The sequence below is a fragment of the Mustela nigripes genome, chromosome 7 (assembly GCF_022355385.1).
Source record: "Mustela nigripes isolate SB6536 chromosome 7, MUSNIG.SB6536, whole genome shotgun sequence".
NCBI lineage: Eukaryota > Metazoa > Chordata > Mammalia > Carnivora > Mustelidae > Mustela > Mustela nigripes.
The window spans coordinates 129,958,639-129,974,802 of record NC_081563.1 but is presented as its reverse complement, the minus strand read 5'-3'; the positions used below and the strand labels follow the sequence as shown (position 1 = coordinate 129,974,802).

Genomic DNA, 16,164 nt, shown 5'->3' with positions numbered 1-16,164 from the left:
AGGCCCGGGCTGTCATGCTCAGGAGCCGCGTCGCTGCATTCCCCAAAAAGCCACGCCACTTACTTCGCTCTGCTTACGGCAGCCCGCGCTCCGTTCTAGCTCTCACTCCAGTCAGTTATGCAACAACAGGAGGCAGGGGACTGGAATGCAGTCAGCTGAACACGAACATGTGAGCTGAAGTCACGGGCAGCCCCCCAGCCAAGCCCCCATCCAAGCTGGCACTGCTCCCGCCATCCCTCCGATCTGGGTGGGGACCACCCTGGCTAACCCCGCCACATCAACCCCACAGAACGTGCTGACCCCGGCAGGGGCTGAGCGAGGTGCTGTTCTAACACTTAACTGTGCTTCTTGCCGTCTGAGCCCTTAAAAAAAACCCCATCTGGAAGAGGGGGAAACTGAGCTATGGTGAGGCGAGATGCCCCTGGCTCTATGTCTGACAGTCTGAGACGGCGGGGCTGGGAGTCCAGCCCCACGAGTGGCTGGAAGGGAGTGGCTGACCGCCATGGCCGAGGCTGTTCCCAGGAGCTGCCCATCCTGGTGCAGGGTCTTCCGGGTGATGGCTTCTGGAGAATTATTTAGAATCCCTGTGGGTAGGGCCTTCTGTGGTGCTGCTGCTTAGCCCTATGCCTTGATCTGTTCCAAGACCACCTCCCAAGGAGAGCCAGCAGCTGGTGCTAGACGTTCCTCCCAAGACAAATAAGCCCAAAACCTCACTTAGAAAATGTACACTAGTGACTATGACCTTGGGAGTCAGCCCCAGAAGGGCCCTTCTTCCCTCGCTTCAAGCTGAAGAGACTGTGGACAAGAAAAGAGGCAGTGGCCGCTATGTGACCTACGGCTACCATGTCAGTCCCACGGCAGTTGCAAAGACAGGAACAGAGAGAAGTTTTGGCTGAGAAACTCCCTTTTCCCTAGAGACTACAATGAACTAGTGTTACAGTTCAGGGAGAAAGCTCTTGGAGGAGGGGCCGGAGGCCCCCCCCCCCCCCCAGCTCCCCTGGTAGGTAAGCAGGTAAGCTCTGCTTCCCACAGGGCTAAGACCACATCTTGGTCAGAGTGTACAAAACTCAGAAAAAGTGGCATTAGGTAATAGCACCCAGGTGGAAAGACATCTCAAGCAGCGGCCGTGGGAAGGAGGGAATACATGCCATACTCACTGCAAGGTTTTCCAATTCCAGCTGCCGTACTGTGTAATAGGACTTAATATCTTCGGAGATCAAGGTTAATTTCAAATTTGTGTCTTCAAAGATCATTTCTTTCTCTTCTTTTTGTGGCCAGTACTGAGCACATTTTAACTAGGAGAGAAAATGATGAATTACTATTAGCAATGGACTGTTTTCCCTCGAAGGGAGGTACAGAGTTCCTTCCATGAGCTTCAGGACAACCCAAAGGTAAACTGGGGTTTTCTGATCTTGGATGTCACCATCAGCATAACCTGCCTGCCTCTGAGGGAGATGTGGGGGGGCAGTGGAGACCCAGGGCTGGCTGGGCAGAGAGGGCTTGGACCTCCAAACACAGCTGCCCCCTGGTTCTCCCTACACAAGGATAGGCTTCGGGGGTCTGGCTTTCCAGGCCATCTATGAGGTGAAGCCGGACTGTGCCACAGCTTTAGTCTCTCACAGACTACTTTCTGTAGCCATTTTGAAGACTACCGAGAACCGGATTGGTGCTGTTGGCCCAATGCAGACCACGTACCCGGGGGAACGGAACCAAGTCTGGAGGAGACTGTGGGACACCTGTGCAGGCTGGCGGGCTGTAACTGAATGTTTAGAGAAGGCGTGGACAGGGGCTCCTCCAAGGCTTAGGGTCACCCGCTGCCCCATCACACCCTTTCATTCTGGTTTGGCTCAGTACCAAAAAATCCTTTTGATTTTCTAGTTTAATAATTCCAGGAACTATTCATTTAAATATAGCTCATTAACTTTTCTTCAAAGCCAGCAAACTCCCAAAGATTTGGTTTCACTTAAGAGTTGGTTTATTTTGTTTTTTTTTAAAGATTTTTTATTTTTTTCATTTGAGAGAGAACGAGAGTGAGACAGAACATGAGAAGGGAGAAGGTCAGAGGGAGAAGCAGACTCCCCACAGAGTCTGGGAGCCCGATGTGGGACTCGATCCAGTGACTCCCGGATCATGACCTGAGCCAAAGGCAGTCGTCCAACCAACTGAGCCACCTAAGTGCCCATCACTTAAGAGTTTTAAGAAAGAAAGTTTGACTCAAATTTAGTGGTGTACTTTGAGTCAAGTTTCTATACTATACCTTTCTGTTTGGTGATGGTGATGTTGTGGACCAAAACAGCAGGCAGATGGGAGCTAAGTTGCAAGGTCTATAAGCCAGAGGGTCGGACAATGTGCCTAGACAGAGGGAACCCCAAAGACACGATGATTTCTACCACATGAAATTATCAGTGTGTGTAGCCAGCTCTTTGGGAAATGGTACAAATCCACGCCCACTGCACCTGAATGCGGACTGGCCCCCCGGCACCTCCTCTGAGTTGCAGGACGAACCGCCTGAAATGCCAGGGAAGGTGAGGGAGCCCCTCCAGGCCCAGCCTCTGCCAGTCAGAAGAGACCAGTGGTGCGGATCAGGGACCAGGGGGCATAGCGGGAGTAAACACTATGGATGTGCTGTGGGAATTCAGAAGAGGCGAAGGTTCCAGGCCAGCAGAAGTTACATGCAAGAGATGAGAGAAAACCCTATGGAAGGAGAGGCCTCTGTCATGATCCCAGGGTCCCTGGCTCAGCGGGGAGTCTGTTTCTCCCTCTCCCTCCACTCTCCACCCCCCCACCTCGTGCTCTCTCAAATAAAATCTTAAAAAAAAAAAAGTGGCCCCTGACAGAGGCGTGCCTAGGATTTCCTAGGCAGTGACTGCCCAGAAGTTAGTCTCAAGAGGAACAGGGAGCAGGGCCAAGGGAAGACCAGGCCATGGCGACTCCGGGGGCAGGCTCGGGACCCGCAGTGTCACCTGGGCAGGGGAGCACCAGGAGGCTCCCGAGCAGAGTGCAGACAGAATCAGGAAGGCCCACCAGTCCTGCTCTAATGGAGCTGCACTGCCTAAAAAAACAAGAGAAAAAGAAGAAGCAAACCGAGAAACCACAGACTGGGATGCCGACACAGCATTAAGACGTCACGGTCCCAAAACAGAAGGCCAACAGGGCCTGGACTGGGCCTGTTTGAAAGATTGAGGCAGTTTCACCCACATCCCCCCCTAACGCCAATGAGAAGTTGCTAAAGATGATCCCCTGGAACAGGACCAACCCGCCAGCATTAGCGCAATTCTGCCACGCGGTTCATGGAAGCAGCAGTGACATGGCAAGGTCCTCTGCGGACCCAAAGGGGGGGGTGCGGCTGAAAGGGGGCCTGGGGAAGACGCTTCAAGGATGCCCGTCTTCCCACACTTCCAGTCATCAGACCCGTGCAATTCCTGAAGACCCCCGAGGCAGAGAGACTGCCCTGGTGGGTTCGGCGCCCCAAGTGCTGGAGCGAGCCCCCAACACCGCAAGCAGAGAAGTAGAAACGCAGGACAGTGCGTATCTCAAAGAAGAGTCCGGTGTTTCAGGTCTACGTAGACAGGGAAGGTCTTCTACAGCTCACCTCCACACAGCAAACACTCACTTTCAAAACCAAGTCTAAAGCCCAGTAAGTCTCTGTGATGTGGTAAAGACTCAGGAACTCCGCTACCGCGCAACGCTAGTGCGCGCTAGGTGTCAATCAAGCAGTATTTATTTTTAAGAGCTCGCAGGCATCCACAGCAACATGCCGTGCTCTGCTTGCTGTCATTTCCTGTAGACGCTTTTAACACACAAAATAAAACAAAACACAAAAGTAAGCTCAAGAGCACGACTTATTGCTCTTCTATTAAACTGATCCACCCCCCCCCCCCCCCCGAGAAGAGACGTATTTTATTAGAAAGCCGTCCTTCCCTGGGATTCAAATCGTGCTACATCCTGGGTCAGCAGTGAATGGCAGCACCCACATGGTGGGTGTCCGTCACAGCTGCCCTTCCCGCCTGAAGCTGAATGTGACAGAGAGGCCTTGGGGCCTTCCCAAACAGCCAGGCAATCTTCACAAAAATCCAGAGTCTCATGTGCACAAAAGTACTGAAGTCAAACTGCACCTTTAGTTGGGGTTTTGGGAGAGAGAGAGAGGCGATATTTCTGGTTAAACACCTCCTTGTTTGTCTTTTTCTCTGCCTACACAATCCCCGCCCTTGCACCCAAATACACTCTTCACGGACATGTCTCAACTCCTTCTTTAAATTGGACCCCCAAGAACTTGGGCTACTTGGATGAGCTCCGTCTAACACACATAATCATCTTCTGTACCACTGTTTTCCAGGAAGCACAAAAGCCCAAAAGGGTAACAGGCAGGTCTGCCAAACATAAGAGGGGCACATCCTTTACCATTCAGAGAAGGAAGGAAACCAGAAAACAAATACGCATGGCATGGGAGCATTCTGCAAGCTGGTTCTGACTGCGGGCTGTATGCAGAGATCATACCTACATTAGCTGAGCAGAAAGACACGGTGACTTCTTAGAATTTTCCCCAGTCAGTTCTAATGGGGATGATAAATGTTGATGACAAACTGAAATCGTTGATTCCCAAGAAACATTAAGAATCTCAAACCACCTGCTGCTTTCCACGCCAATGTGCATGGCTGAATGACCCTGAGCAGGAAGAGCAGTTCCACGGAAAACAGAGGCTACTGTCACACGGTCACAGTCAACTGCATGAAAACCAACCAGCCAGGTTTTTTTTTTTTTTTTTAAGTGGCCAAGGGGAAAAGCTGCCCGTTTACAGTCAGCCTTGGATGGGAGACAAGCCAAGGGCAGGCCTGGGGGCCAACAGGCAGCTACAGGACAGCACCCTGGCTAGACTGGGCCAACAACAGCAAAGAGGTTTCACTCAAATACAGTAAAAAACAAATAAAAAGGAAATGCTACCATATCCAGTCATTTCTGAATAACGAACTCGATTTCAAAGTCCCAAACCCTCAATGCCATTGAGAATAGTGCTTCTCAAGGGGAGCAATTTTGCACCCCAGGGGGCCCTGGACAATGTCTGGGGACATTCTGGATGGCCACATGTAGGAGTGGGTATGCTAGTGGCCCCCCTGTGGGCAGCACTGAGCCCCCAAGACCCCAAACGCTCATCAGGGCCGAACAGATACACAGGCCACCCTATCTTTGTCACCTTCCCTTGCGGAGAGTGTGTGGTATGGGAACCTAAAGTTTGTTTCTTTATTCAAAATTGCTGACAAGAGTGGTGACGGGTGAGAGCTGGCTTCGCACTTATAACTTCACATTTTACTAATCAAGCCACTGAAGCAGAAAACATTAAAAACCACTTTCACTGAAAAAAAAAAAGTCTCGGAAGCATTATTCCATTCTTCCAACACTCAAGTATGCTCTCCATCTGTTATCATCAAGCAAATAGATGCTTTAAGAATGGGACTGAGGCAAAAGCCATGATTTTAAACTTGTGCTGTCCTAAGAGGACCATCTACTGTAACTAAGGCTGTCACTTTGTGGGGGGGAGGGGAGGGGCCTGGCGGTGAGTGCTTCCCCTTTGACCACTGATGTTTCCTTTGATGTGTTACTTCTCTGCACTTGTATCTGTTTCCTCTAAAGCCATGATTGTGCTTTCTTTGGAGGGGCAGCTTCTCTGGAGCCTGCGTGTTCTCCTGGCAAGCCTGGGACCGAGAAGGCCAGGCCAGCAGGAAGAGCAGCGGCCCCGCTGAGCCTGAGCGCACTGTGCCAGCACCTGGCAAGGCCCTGGGCACACGCAGTTCTCCGTGCCTGGGCCACTCGCTCCTCCTGGTATCCACACTCCTGAGCCCATCCCAGGGCCTCCGCCTCTGAGGCTGGAGAGCCCGAGTGTGCTGGCCATGGCGGGAAAGGGGGGAAGGAGCCAGGGAAGCAGGGGTGTAGTGTCCACTTGCTACGTGGCTGCCACACGTACACCACACTGTACACCACATCGCCTTTCATGGGAGACAGGCCTCTAGCAGGCAATCTGCAGAGTTGGAGGGGGGAAGTGTGGGGAGCACGAGCGGTGGCTGATCCAGGGAAGCACTTGGAGAACCTACCAGAGGGGTGGGGCCAGGCGGGGACTCTGCTGTCAGGCCAGGGAACCTGGCAAGAAACCAATAACAGAAGTTCTGGCTGGAGTTTGGAAATGGAGGTGGGACTTCGGGCTGTAGGTTAACGAGGTCCCGTAGCCACATTTACATACAACCCAGGAGCCAGTGGGGGCCGCACAAGGGTTTTTGGCTAGAAGAAGTGTAGAGACACTTGGTTTCGAAAGACCATTCTGGACACCGGGGATAGGATACACGGAGGAGAGCAAGTCGAGAGGCTACCGCGGCGACTGCAGGGACAGATGCATGGAGGGTGCTGCCCAGACCATCACGCACATCCGGGACACATGCTACCCCTGGCAATGTTTTAGAGTTGCAGAGAACTTGGGAGAAATGCCGCATCAATCCTCCAGTAAACGCACAGGCAGACAGCATCCATGTTAACGAGGCGGCCGAGCGCCAGGCATCTGGGTATTTGACAGAAGCTTTCCCAAATGGGGCGGCTCCCACAGCTCAGTCAACAGGAGGCAAACTTGTCCAGCCAGAAAAGCAGAGAGGAGGAGGATACAGAAGAAACTTCCTTTTCAGAATAAAGCTACGCTTACACAGCTCCGTAACGGAACAGTAGCAGCCCCAGAACCCCTGGCAGAGGACCACAGAACACGCGCACGCACTCTGGGGAGAGCGACTGATGGGGGCAGGGGGGCTGGGTGGAAGAGGTCCAGAGCAATGACTTTTCCCCCTCTTTTTAATTCATTTACTTTTCGGACTAATAGACATGTATTTATGTAATGCTTCTTTAAATTTTTCTAATAAAGCAGATACAACGTAAAAGAAATACAAAAGCAATGTAAAGAAATAAACTCAGACAAAAATGTCAACTTCACGGAGTGGGACACATATGGACGGTGAGGTAAACAGCAGATAAATCCATGACTTACCGATCCTTTCTCCATTACTCTGTTGAGCATGACAACGCCCCTGCTTTTCTGCTCCCACACCATCTCCCAAAAGTGACCGCACGTGTTAGGCAAAGGGCCCTGCAAATACACAATCCACAAAGTGTATACCATTTTACACACAGACATGTGCTCAGACACATCGCACGTGCTCCAATGTGAGCACACCGTCGGCGCTGAGCAGATGACAGTGCCCTTCGGCAGAGCGGGGGCTGGAGTTGGGACAGGGACTGCCCTCCCTGCCTAGCGGACAGTAACCTCAATTCTATTTTCTGCCACATAGTGAAAGGTTATTTCTGCCTCTCAGGGCTGGTTTGGGGCTGACCCACAGAGGACAGAAAAGGCTGATTCTACTTTCTGGTGTGAGCTGACGGGTGGAGGGGCTCCACTGTGGTCCCTCTGGAGCACGGACAGAATATGGAACAAAGCTAGGGGTACAGGCAAGAAGCAGTAGGGGGAAGCGATCGTCAGCGACACTTCCAGGGGCTGGAGTCTCAGCTCCAGTCACTTATCATCCATGTGACCTTGGACAAGTCACTTTACATCTCCATGCCTCCGTTTCTCCACCCACTGCTCTCCACTGATCACAGTCCTTATTCAGAGGGTTAGGAAAGTTAACTACATTCTTACAGTAAAGGCCTTACCACAGCACCTGGAAGACAGTAAATAGCCAGTAAACCATTAGCTATTATTACTATCAATAATGATGGGACTGACCATGGACTACCTTCGTCCTTGGACCAACGAACATCTGAGATATAGACACATATCATCAGCCAAGTGGCCCAAGGGGTCCAGCGTGGGCACCAGGACATGGTGGGCTACCTGTCAACCTAGCAATGGGCACAGATGTTTACTGGATACCAAAGTAGGAATGCCACCCGCTGTGTCAAGTTTTAGTACTGCCCAGAAGGGACATCACCTCTCACCTCCATGACAGAGCGTGTCACTTTCTCCAACCAGCACCATGTCTAGAATGGTTTCTGGTCTCACCTCTTCTCACCCAAATTCTCCTGATTATTTGCATCTGTTCCCTTGAAGTCCCTCCACACCTTCCCTGACCAAATGAGCCCTCAATGCCCACTCACTTTCCTGAACTCTGCTCCCTCCTGCTGCCTAAACCAGACACATCTGAGCTCCACATAGAGCCTCAGACAACAGAAGTCAGATACATCACCCTTTCTAGCCAATTAACAGAAACATGGCTCCCAAAAGACAGGGGTCCCGGGGCCTCCTGGCTGGCCACCTGGGTCTTACAGTCTGCAGCTTGGGCCCAAGGACCCGGTCTCACAGCTATGGCTCTCACCAGTTACCAGCCTGTCACTGTGCCTGCTCCCCAGAACCCTAGCTTAGGATGGCTTTCAGGGATGAAAAATCATATAAGATCCACAGCAGCACTTAGCTAACACTTCACTGCAGAAGTGACAGAGGGCACCTTGGACATTATTCTCTACATTTCCATACCACTGCCTTAAAAAACAAAACAAAACCACAGATTTGTATTATTTGCATAATGAATAGCATTGAAAATTTTAAAAATGGTCATGGTTTTCTTCATTTTTGTGGCCTGGAAAATGTGTTGCTCCTACTGTCTAGACGTACAACTCTGGGGTCTGGCTACTTTGATCCCTTTTATAAATGCCAGGGCAAAGGGGGACTATGCAGGCAGCTAGGTATGCCCATGGTACCACCTGACAAAAACAGAGAGACTTTCAGATGTGCAAGTAATTGCTAGGGCACAAGGCTGGGGAAGACAGTAGTATGACAGTTTGCATGGCTATATCCTAGCACTCCATTTGACTTTCTACCTCTATCCGTCTTTGCTTTGGACTTCCTATCACATCAAAGGTAAATGGCTAAGATTAAGAAGTAAGAAACCTTGGGAAAAAAAAAAAAAAGAAAAAGAAAAAAAAAGAAACTTGACTTCTAAAAAGAGAAGTTACCAAGAAGCTGCCTTTCCCCTAACCCCTTCCCGCCAGCCTGCTACCACCAGGATCTCCTTCCTTATCACCCTACCCCAACAAACCCAGAGGTGCTTGAAGACCACAGGCTGAGGCCTGGTAAAAGGCCTGCCCCCTACACATATATCAAGAATTTCCTCAATGGCCCCAGGGCTGAACATGGCGTGGCTGATGTTCCATACACTGGGGGGCATCTGAGATGATAGTCCTCACAGACAGAGAGGAACTGGGACAGGACCAGACGAGGCAGTAAAGCAGGGCCATGGTAGTTAAGCTGATCAGCTCCCTGCCCCAAGGCAGCCTCTGTTCATTCGCTCTCTGGCTTCCCTATCACCTTGATCTCCCAGTATTAAGTACCGTGTTCAAAATCACCCTATACCCCAAAGCCATACAGAACACTGATAAACATGGAATGAGAAAGCAAAAACTATGACTAAAAAGAAAGAAATGTCAAGTGCTTAGAGCAACTTACAGGTAACAGACTAAGACTTGAGAAAATAAATTAAAAAGAAACTTCCCTATCCTCTTTCCCAGAGACCCATGGTCTTTGGGCCATATGCCAATAAGTGTTTCACAAGGTCAAGTAGTAGTGAATCATTTTATGATTTTTTTCCACAAAGATGCCAAAAGGCAATGGGAATTTTAAATGATTTTGCATGCATATCCACATCATCTCAGGATGCTTTATTTCAGGGCCAAAGAATGAAGACCATGCTGAGGAATTCTGAGAGGACACCTGGACGAAGCCTACTGGTCTACTGCTTTGATTTCGGTAAGCAGCCCTCAGTGCCCTGAGGTGAACACTTACAGGCCCTCCTCTTGCCATGGCCCTGCTGCCTCTGTCAGCGGACCACAGGCAATTCTGGCATTTCATTCAGGCTGTTTCCTCTAAGGCCAGCAGTGGCATACTTCCTGGACAAATCACATGTTACAACCAAACCCTGTCTCTGAAGGAAGATATTTTTCCTTCCTCGCTTTTTTGGATTGTGTACAACCTGGCCTTCTAAAGGAGGCGGCAGGTTTCATCTGAAGTACAAAGGACAGTACTGTGCAATTCTCAAGTTGACATCGAGTAAGGCAAAAACCCATTAGAAAAATTTTGAACCATCCATTTACCTGGGTAAGAATGTAACTCCTTTGGGCTTCTTCCATCTTGATCAAACTGGCATTGATGTAGTCATTATCTTCCTGATGGAGTTTAATCCGACTATGGTCAACTGAAAGGCAAGCCAGAACTTGGACGTTAGTCCTGCAGGACCAAAGCGTCCGCAAAGGTCATGCACCCAATGGGGAAAGCGAAAAAGGTGAGTCGGTGGCATTAAGGGCATTTGCACTGGCTCGCTTTTAATCATACATTGGCTTTTAATTGAGATTAGCCATCAATAAGGGGATGACTTAGTATTTTCAGAAAGGTTTCTGGAAGTGTTTGAAACTGAATGTTAAATAGCAACAGGGACAAACGACACTGAAACATGGGTTCTGTCCTAATTGGACAATCTATTCTTAGGTCCTATCTTCCTACACTTATCACTGCCCCACAACTCAGAAGGCTGTGAGGAGGGGTGCCAAGAGATCTTTTCTTGGATGCCTAATAAAAACTTTCACAAGGTAAAAAAGAGGGGATTCAATCTTTAAAAGGGAAAAAGATCCACCAAAAATTTCATCCAGTCCCTAGAGCTCTAGTTGGTAGGATTTATGATATTTCCACCTAATCTATGTCTAATGGTTTGAAGATAAAATGACCTAAATATATGGTTGTGTGGAAAAGGTTACCTGAATTCCTTTATATAAAGTTGTTGTTGTTGTTTTAAGTTTTGAGTGTAATATACTTAAACGATTCTAACCTATGAACAAAAACAATTAGAACTGAATTCTAGGGCGCCTGGGTGGCTCAGTGGGTTAAGCCGCTGCCTTCAGCTCAGGTCATGATCTCAGGGTCCTGGGATCGAGTCTCACATCGGGCTCTCTGCTCAGCAGGGAGCCTGCTTCCCTCTCTCTCTCTGCCTGCCTCTCTGCCTACTTGTGATCTCTGTCTGTCAAATAAATTAAAAAAAAAACAAAACAAAACTGAATTCTAATATTTCAAGGTCAGGAACTGTCATATCGAAGACTTAAGAGATAATTAATTGGAAAAAATAAACTCTAGAGTCCAAAACACCAAAAATACATTAAATGTAACTTGCAGAAGTTTTCAAAAATAGACTCTCATTTGGAAGGTCTGCCCAGGTTACTGAAAATGCATAGCTCCTTTTTTTTTTTTCCTTTTACCATGACTTTGTCACAAAAGCAGCGGTTTCCTAAAGGCCACTTTCCTTATCCTGCGAATGCAGCTAACAAGAACAGGTGGGAATTTTTACTTCTGGTACAACACAGGGGATGATGAAGGCAGGTGACTGCTGTCAGAAACACTGCTTTTTCTTCTGTAGCCCAGGTGGAAAGGAGAGTTAATGGGGACACATAGTTTGGGGCTTTCTGTTCTAAAAGATTTCAAGGAAATGTTTTTAAAAATCAGTCACCATTTGGAATAATGTTTCTCAACATAGAGGATTAATACAACCTGGAATACTTGAGTAATATTTAAGTCATGGAGATAGATCTTAAAGAAAAATGATGAGACCATATAAACCCTTGGGGGTTTATATGAATGGGTTCCAACAGTACTGGGTGGCCTTGGACAAACAATTTCTCCTCTGAGCACTGGGCTTTTCATTGGCCAAATGGAAGACAGACAAAAGATCACTTTCTACCTTGAATCATTCTTCTCATGTCCCCCCTGACCTTAAGAGCAAATTATCTGTCCTACTGCAGAGTTGGGGGGAAAACAAGAGAAACAGGAGGGAGACTGGGAATGAAAAGGTTTGGGAGCTGTTTCCTGGGAAGAATATTTTAAATATTCCTTTCTTTCCCCCTCTGTATCTGTAAAACTGGCTCATAAAACCATTTAGATGAGCATTAATGAAAAATGTAGAAAAGAAATATTAAGAGGACATCATTGCCTCGTGTACCACAAGGACAGTGGTGGGGGGGGTCTCTTGGCTCTGCATGAAAGATGCCAACAGCAGTTTAGAGCTGCTGGTGGGGGCTTTACAACCGAATCACCCAAGGGGAGGTTTTTTTTTTTTTTTAAATAAAACATGCTAGATGCCACAGCCTAGATGTGCTGAATCAAGAGTGTCGGGACACAATCACATGGTACTTGAGCACAAGCACTAGACTTCAGATGCGCCTGACGTGCGCCTTTAGTTAACAATCGTCTCAATCACAGAGAACGTTTATGAGCCAGGCACTGGGCTAAGTGGTTTGTTTTATTTTATTTCATCTTCACGCCATCCTGAGATCTGTGTGGCTCCTGCTTTACTGGAGATCAGAGAACAGACTTATCTGCCCGAAGCCACACAGCTGGAAGCGGCAGGCTGAGACACCGCTGGGTGGGGAACCGAGGCAGCACGCAGAGGCAGACTGCCCAGGACCAACCTGGGTCCGCTGTGTGCCCCCCTCCCTGCAACCAGGTGCTGCACAGCTCAGGGCAGGAGGCACTGCTGACTCTCCCTCGAAGAGCAGCAGACGCCAGCGCCCATGGGAGTTGTGTGACCTAGCAGGCGTGTGGGAAGCGCCTGGGCGAGGGAAGACTGACTGCGTCTTCTGTGTCGCTGGCAGATGGAAGGGACTGCCACGGGAGACACTGGCAGCTACAACCATCTCTGATGGACAGGTTCTAAGATCCCTGGAGGGGAGTCAGAAGGTTCTCTGTGGCCTAGAGGAGGTGGCGAAGTTCATGCCCTTTACTCGGCTCCAGTGTTTCTTGCTTTACACAAATTCTAAAACCTTTAGTTCTTGACTTTTGAAATATCAGCAGATTTAGAGCCAATTACTCAGAAGGCAGAGGAGGCTGTCAGAGGCCAGCAGGCATGCTGGGAGATAATGGCAAGAAAGAGCTGGAAGCATGATGATGGCAGTGGGGGGGTGGGGGTGGGGGGACTCCAGGAACGAAGCTGTCTCTCGTGGAGGGCAAACACCACTCCCATTCTGTGGCTGTGTGGGGTGCCGGCACAGTTCAAGACACTGCTTGGGCTCTAATAATACTGTTGCTGAGTCATCCAGAAAAGGTTATATTATGCCTACTATACTCTGCTTCAGCTGGGAGGAAAAATGATTCATCATAAAAATAGTCAAAGCTAAAAAAAGTGCTTTGAACTTAGCTGAATTTTCCAGAAAATGAAACCTTATTCCTTCTACAATCATGGAAGAAACGAACAAACCATTCCTCTACGCCTCTGATGCTTTGATTACAGGAAACAACCATGTCATAAAGCTGTACTTTTATGGCTTTACGACCACAGCCCAGGGCTCAGGGGTCCTGCCGGAGGGGTCCTCCCGGAGGGGTCCTGCCGGAGAGGCCCTGTGCTGAGAAGACGCCGCCACACGCGCACCCAGTGGAAGCGGGGAGACTGGCAATGGCGATGTGAATACTTACAGGGACTGACATCTCTGTACCTGTTTCGGTTTTTGTTTTTAGGAAGCTTGGCCACTCTACATGGGAAGTCACTGGCCTCGTGTCGGATATCCTACAAAAGAAAAAAAAAAAAGGATAAAGAGTTCTCTTTTGAAATCTCTGGCATCAGGAATCCATGCAGACATTTAACCAAGTGCGAGCTACGTGCCAGGCACTGAGGGGACCAGGGACAGAAACACACATCAAAGAGAACTAGGCAGTGTGGGAAATGCAAGGTGATAATTCAGAGCCATGTACAAGGTCAGGAAGAGAAAACAGAAGAGGAACAACCACATGCCTGCCGTGGGAGGAAGGCGTGGGGCTGGGAGCTGCAAAGATGTGGAAGAGGGCAGGGAGATGGGATGGGGGAGGTGGTATCTCCTGCAAGGGACAGTGAGTGGGCTCACGGGAGCAGTGACAGGCGGCTAGGGCACACAGGTGGGCAGGCTAGATCTTGGAAAGCCTTGAACGTCACGCCTGGCAGTGCCATCTGTAGCCCTGTATAAAGCTACAGTGATTGAGGGCAAATAAAATGCACTTTTATGCCAACAACCGTCCCACTGCTTTCTGAGGAGATGGCAGACAGACCCCATTACAGCGAACTTTCCGAAAGAGGAGTGCCTGGGTTGACAGAAGACCCAAATCATGCCTCCTGCTAGACTGATCACAGGCATCTAATTCCACTCTTCTCAAACACCACTATAATTCCATTTAAAAATCTTTTCAATTTGTATTTTGTTCTTATTAAAAGAAACCCACACGACAATGTGAATGTACTTACTGCCACTAAGGTATATTCCTAAAAATGCTTACAGTGGTAAATTTTGCTATGTATATTTTACTACAATTAAAAAAAAAAAAAGGCAAACTCACAGGAGAGGGCAGAACAGAAGATAGCAACAGAATTTTGGAAGCTAGAAACCCTATTAGTAGTTGGCTGGTCTGAGAAAGCTCAATTACAAACCAGCAGTGGGGAAAGCAGAGCACCAGCCCCTTTCCACCACAGAATCCTGCAGAGGCTCCAGAAATGCTGCTTCGGGATGAAGGGGTGGGGTTCAGTGCAGGCGAGCGGGCTGGAGCTGACTGAGAAGCAGCGATCTCCCCACTGCCCCCCATTCCGTGCTGCTGGGTGCCTGCCACCCCACCCCACAGAACTCCAGAGAATCATTTTCTGGAGAATATAAATCAGAGCGCTTCGTATGTGATCCAAGTAGACAAGAGGGAAGACCAGAAGCTACTATCACCGGGGCATACAACCAATAGCCCAGCTAGAGGACTTGCAACCAGATTAGGGCTGATGGGCCCCTTCCACCTTCTCAGGGCTCTCAGTCTGCTCTGTGAGCCCCAATTCTTCATCACACACAGACAACCACTGATTCCAAGATGTGAGAAGAATGCCTCGAATATAAAAGAGATTTACAAGAAAAATGAAACAAGTTGAAAACAAGTAGTTTGGAAGACAAACTACAGAGAAAAGAAAGCTTTAAAAAATGTATTATTGATATCCTCAGTGAGATAGATATTGTATCTATGAACTCAGAACAAAAATGTTAGGGAAAGGTAGAAGAAATTCTTCCAGAAAGTAAAGCACCCCTGTCCCCCAAAACCCACAATAGAACATTTGACAAAACAAAAGACAAGGAAAGAAAACACTAAAAAAAAAAAAAAAGTTCAAGGAAATCTTCCAGACGCATCAAATGCTCACCGTAATGATAAAAACAGACCTACACTAAGGCACATTAATATGTGATTCCAGAATTCTTCAAAGAAAATTTCTGGGAGCACCTGGGTGGCTCAGTCAGTTGAGCACGTACTCTTGGTTTCCACTAGGGTCATGAGCTCAGGGTCGTGGGATCAAGCCCTGTGTCGGGCTCTGTGCTCAGTGGGGAGTCTGCTGGAGATTTTCTCTCTCTCTCTCTCTGCCCCTCCCCACAAGTGCACATGCACTCTCTTTCCCTAAAACAAATAAATCAAATAAATCTTAATAAAGAAAATATTCTGTAAGTTCCTCGAAAGAAAAAATAGTTCACTTTCAAAGGATAAGGTCATCAGAATGGCTTCAGACTTTTTGAGAATACTGAAAGAGAGCAATGGAGCAATGCTTTTTAGAACCTGAAACAAAAGGATCTCTAGCCTAGAATTCTATACCAACCCAATTATCACCCAGCCAGCCAGGGCAATAAACGAACTAAATTAACCCTGCAGAGCAGCAAAGTCTCCAAAACTGGACCACACCCATGCTTGCAGCTTCAGCAAGACACGGAGCATATCTCCCCCCTGAGGAAAGAAAGAAACCAAGAAAGAGAAAAATATAAGATACAGTAAGGTTAATAAACAAACAAACAAACAAACAAACAAAACACCTCACGCAAGAGCAAAGGCAAAGGGAACTTCCACTGAACCTGTGGAGGGAGGCACTCCCTAAGGGACCTCGGAGCAAGGGGACCAGACTGGAGCAGTCCGACGGCAAGAGGCCGACGGGTCTGTGACCTGCGTTTGTCCACCACCCCCACTGTGACTGAAGGAAACCACCAGAGGGAAATCAGGAGAAAACCTGAAATCCAAGAAACAGGGAATCCAATCAAGGAAGAAAGAAGAGGTTTCAGGATGATAGCTATGTCTGTTATGCCTCCAGACCAAGCAATCCAGACAGAGGAAGAAAGGAGGTCTCCAGT

The 16,164-nt window shown here is 48.5% G+C and overlaps 1 protein-coding gene across 2 annotated transcripts in view; it reads right to left on the bottom strand.

The window, feature by feature from the left end:
- PTPN1 (protein tyrosine phosphatase non-receptor type 1) overlaps nt 1-16,164 on the bottom strand; it is a 66,706-nt gene that overhangs the window by 9,155 nt on the left and 41,387 nt on the right. Inside the window, exons 2-5 of one of the 2 annotated variants that reach the window (XM_059407222.1) lie at nt 13,472-13,562; nt 10,114-10,214; nt 7,019-7,117; nt 1,158-1,295 (exon numbers count right to left, since the gene is read on the bottom strand). In XM_059407222.1, the coding sequence (XP_059263205.1) occupies nt 1,158-1,295; nt 7,019-7,117; nt 10,114-10,214; nt 13,472-13,562 (429 nt within the window). The remainder of the gene's footprint in view (nt 1-1,157; nt 1,296-7,018; nt 7,118-10,113; nt 10,215-13,471; nt 13,563-16,164) is intronic. The other variant, XM_059407223.1, reaches the window with a different exon arrangement.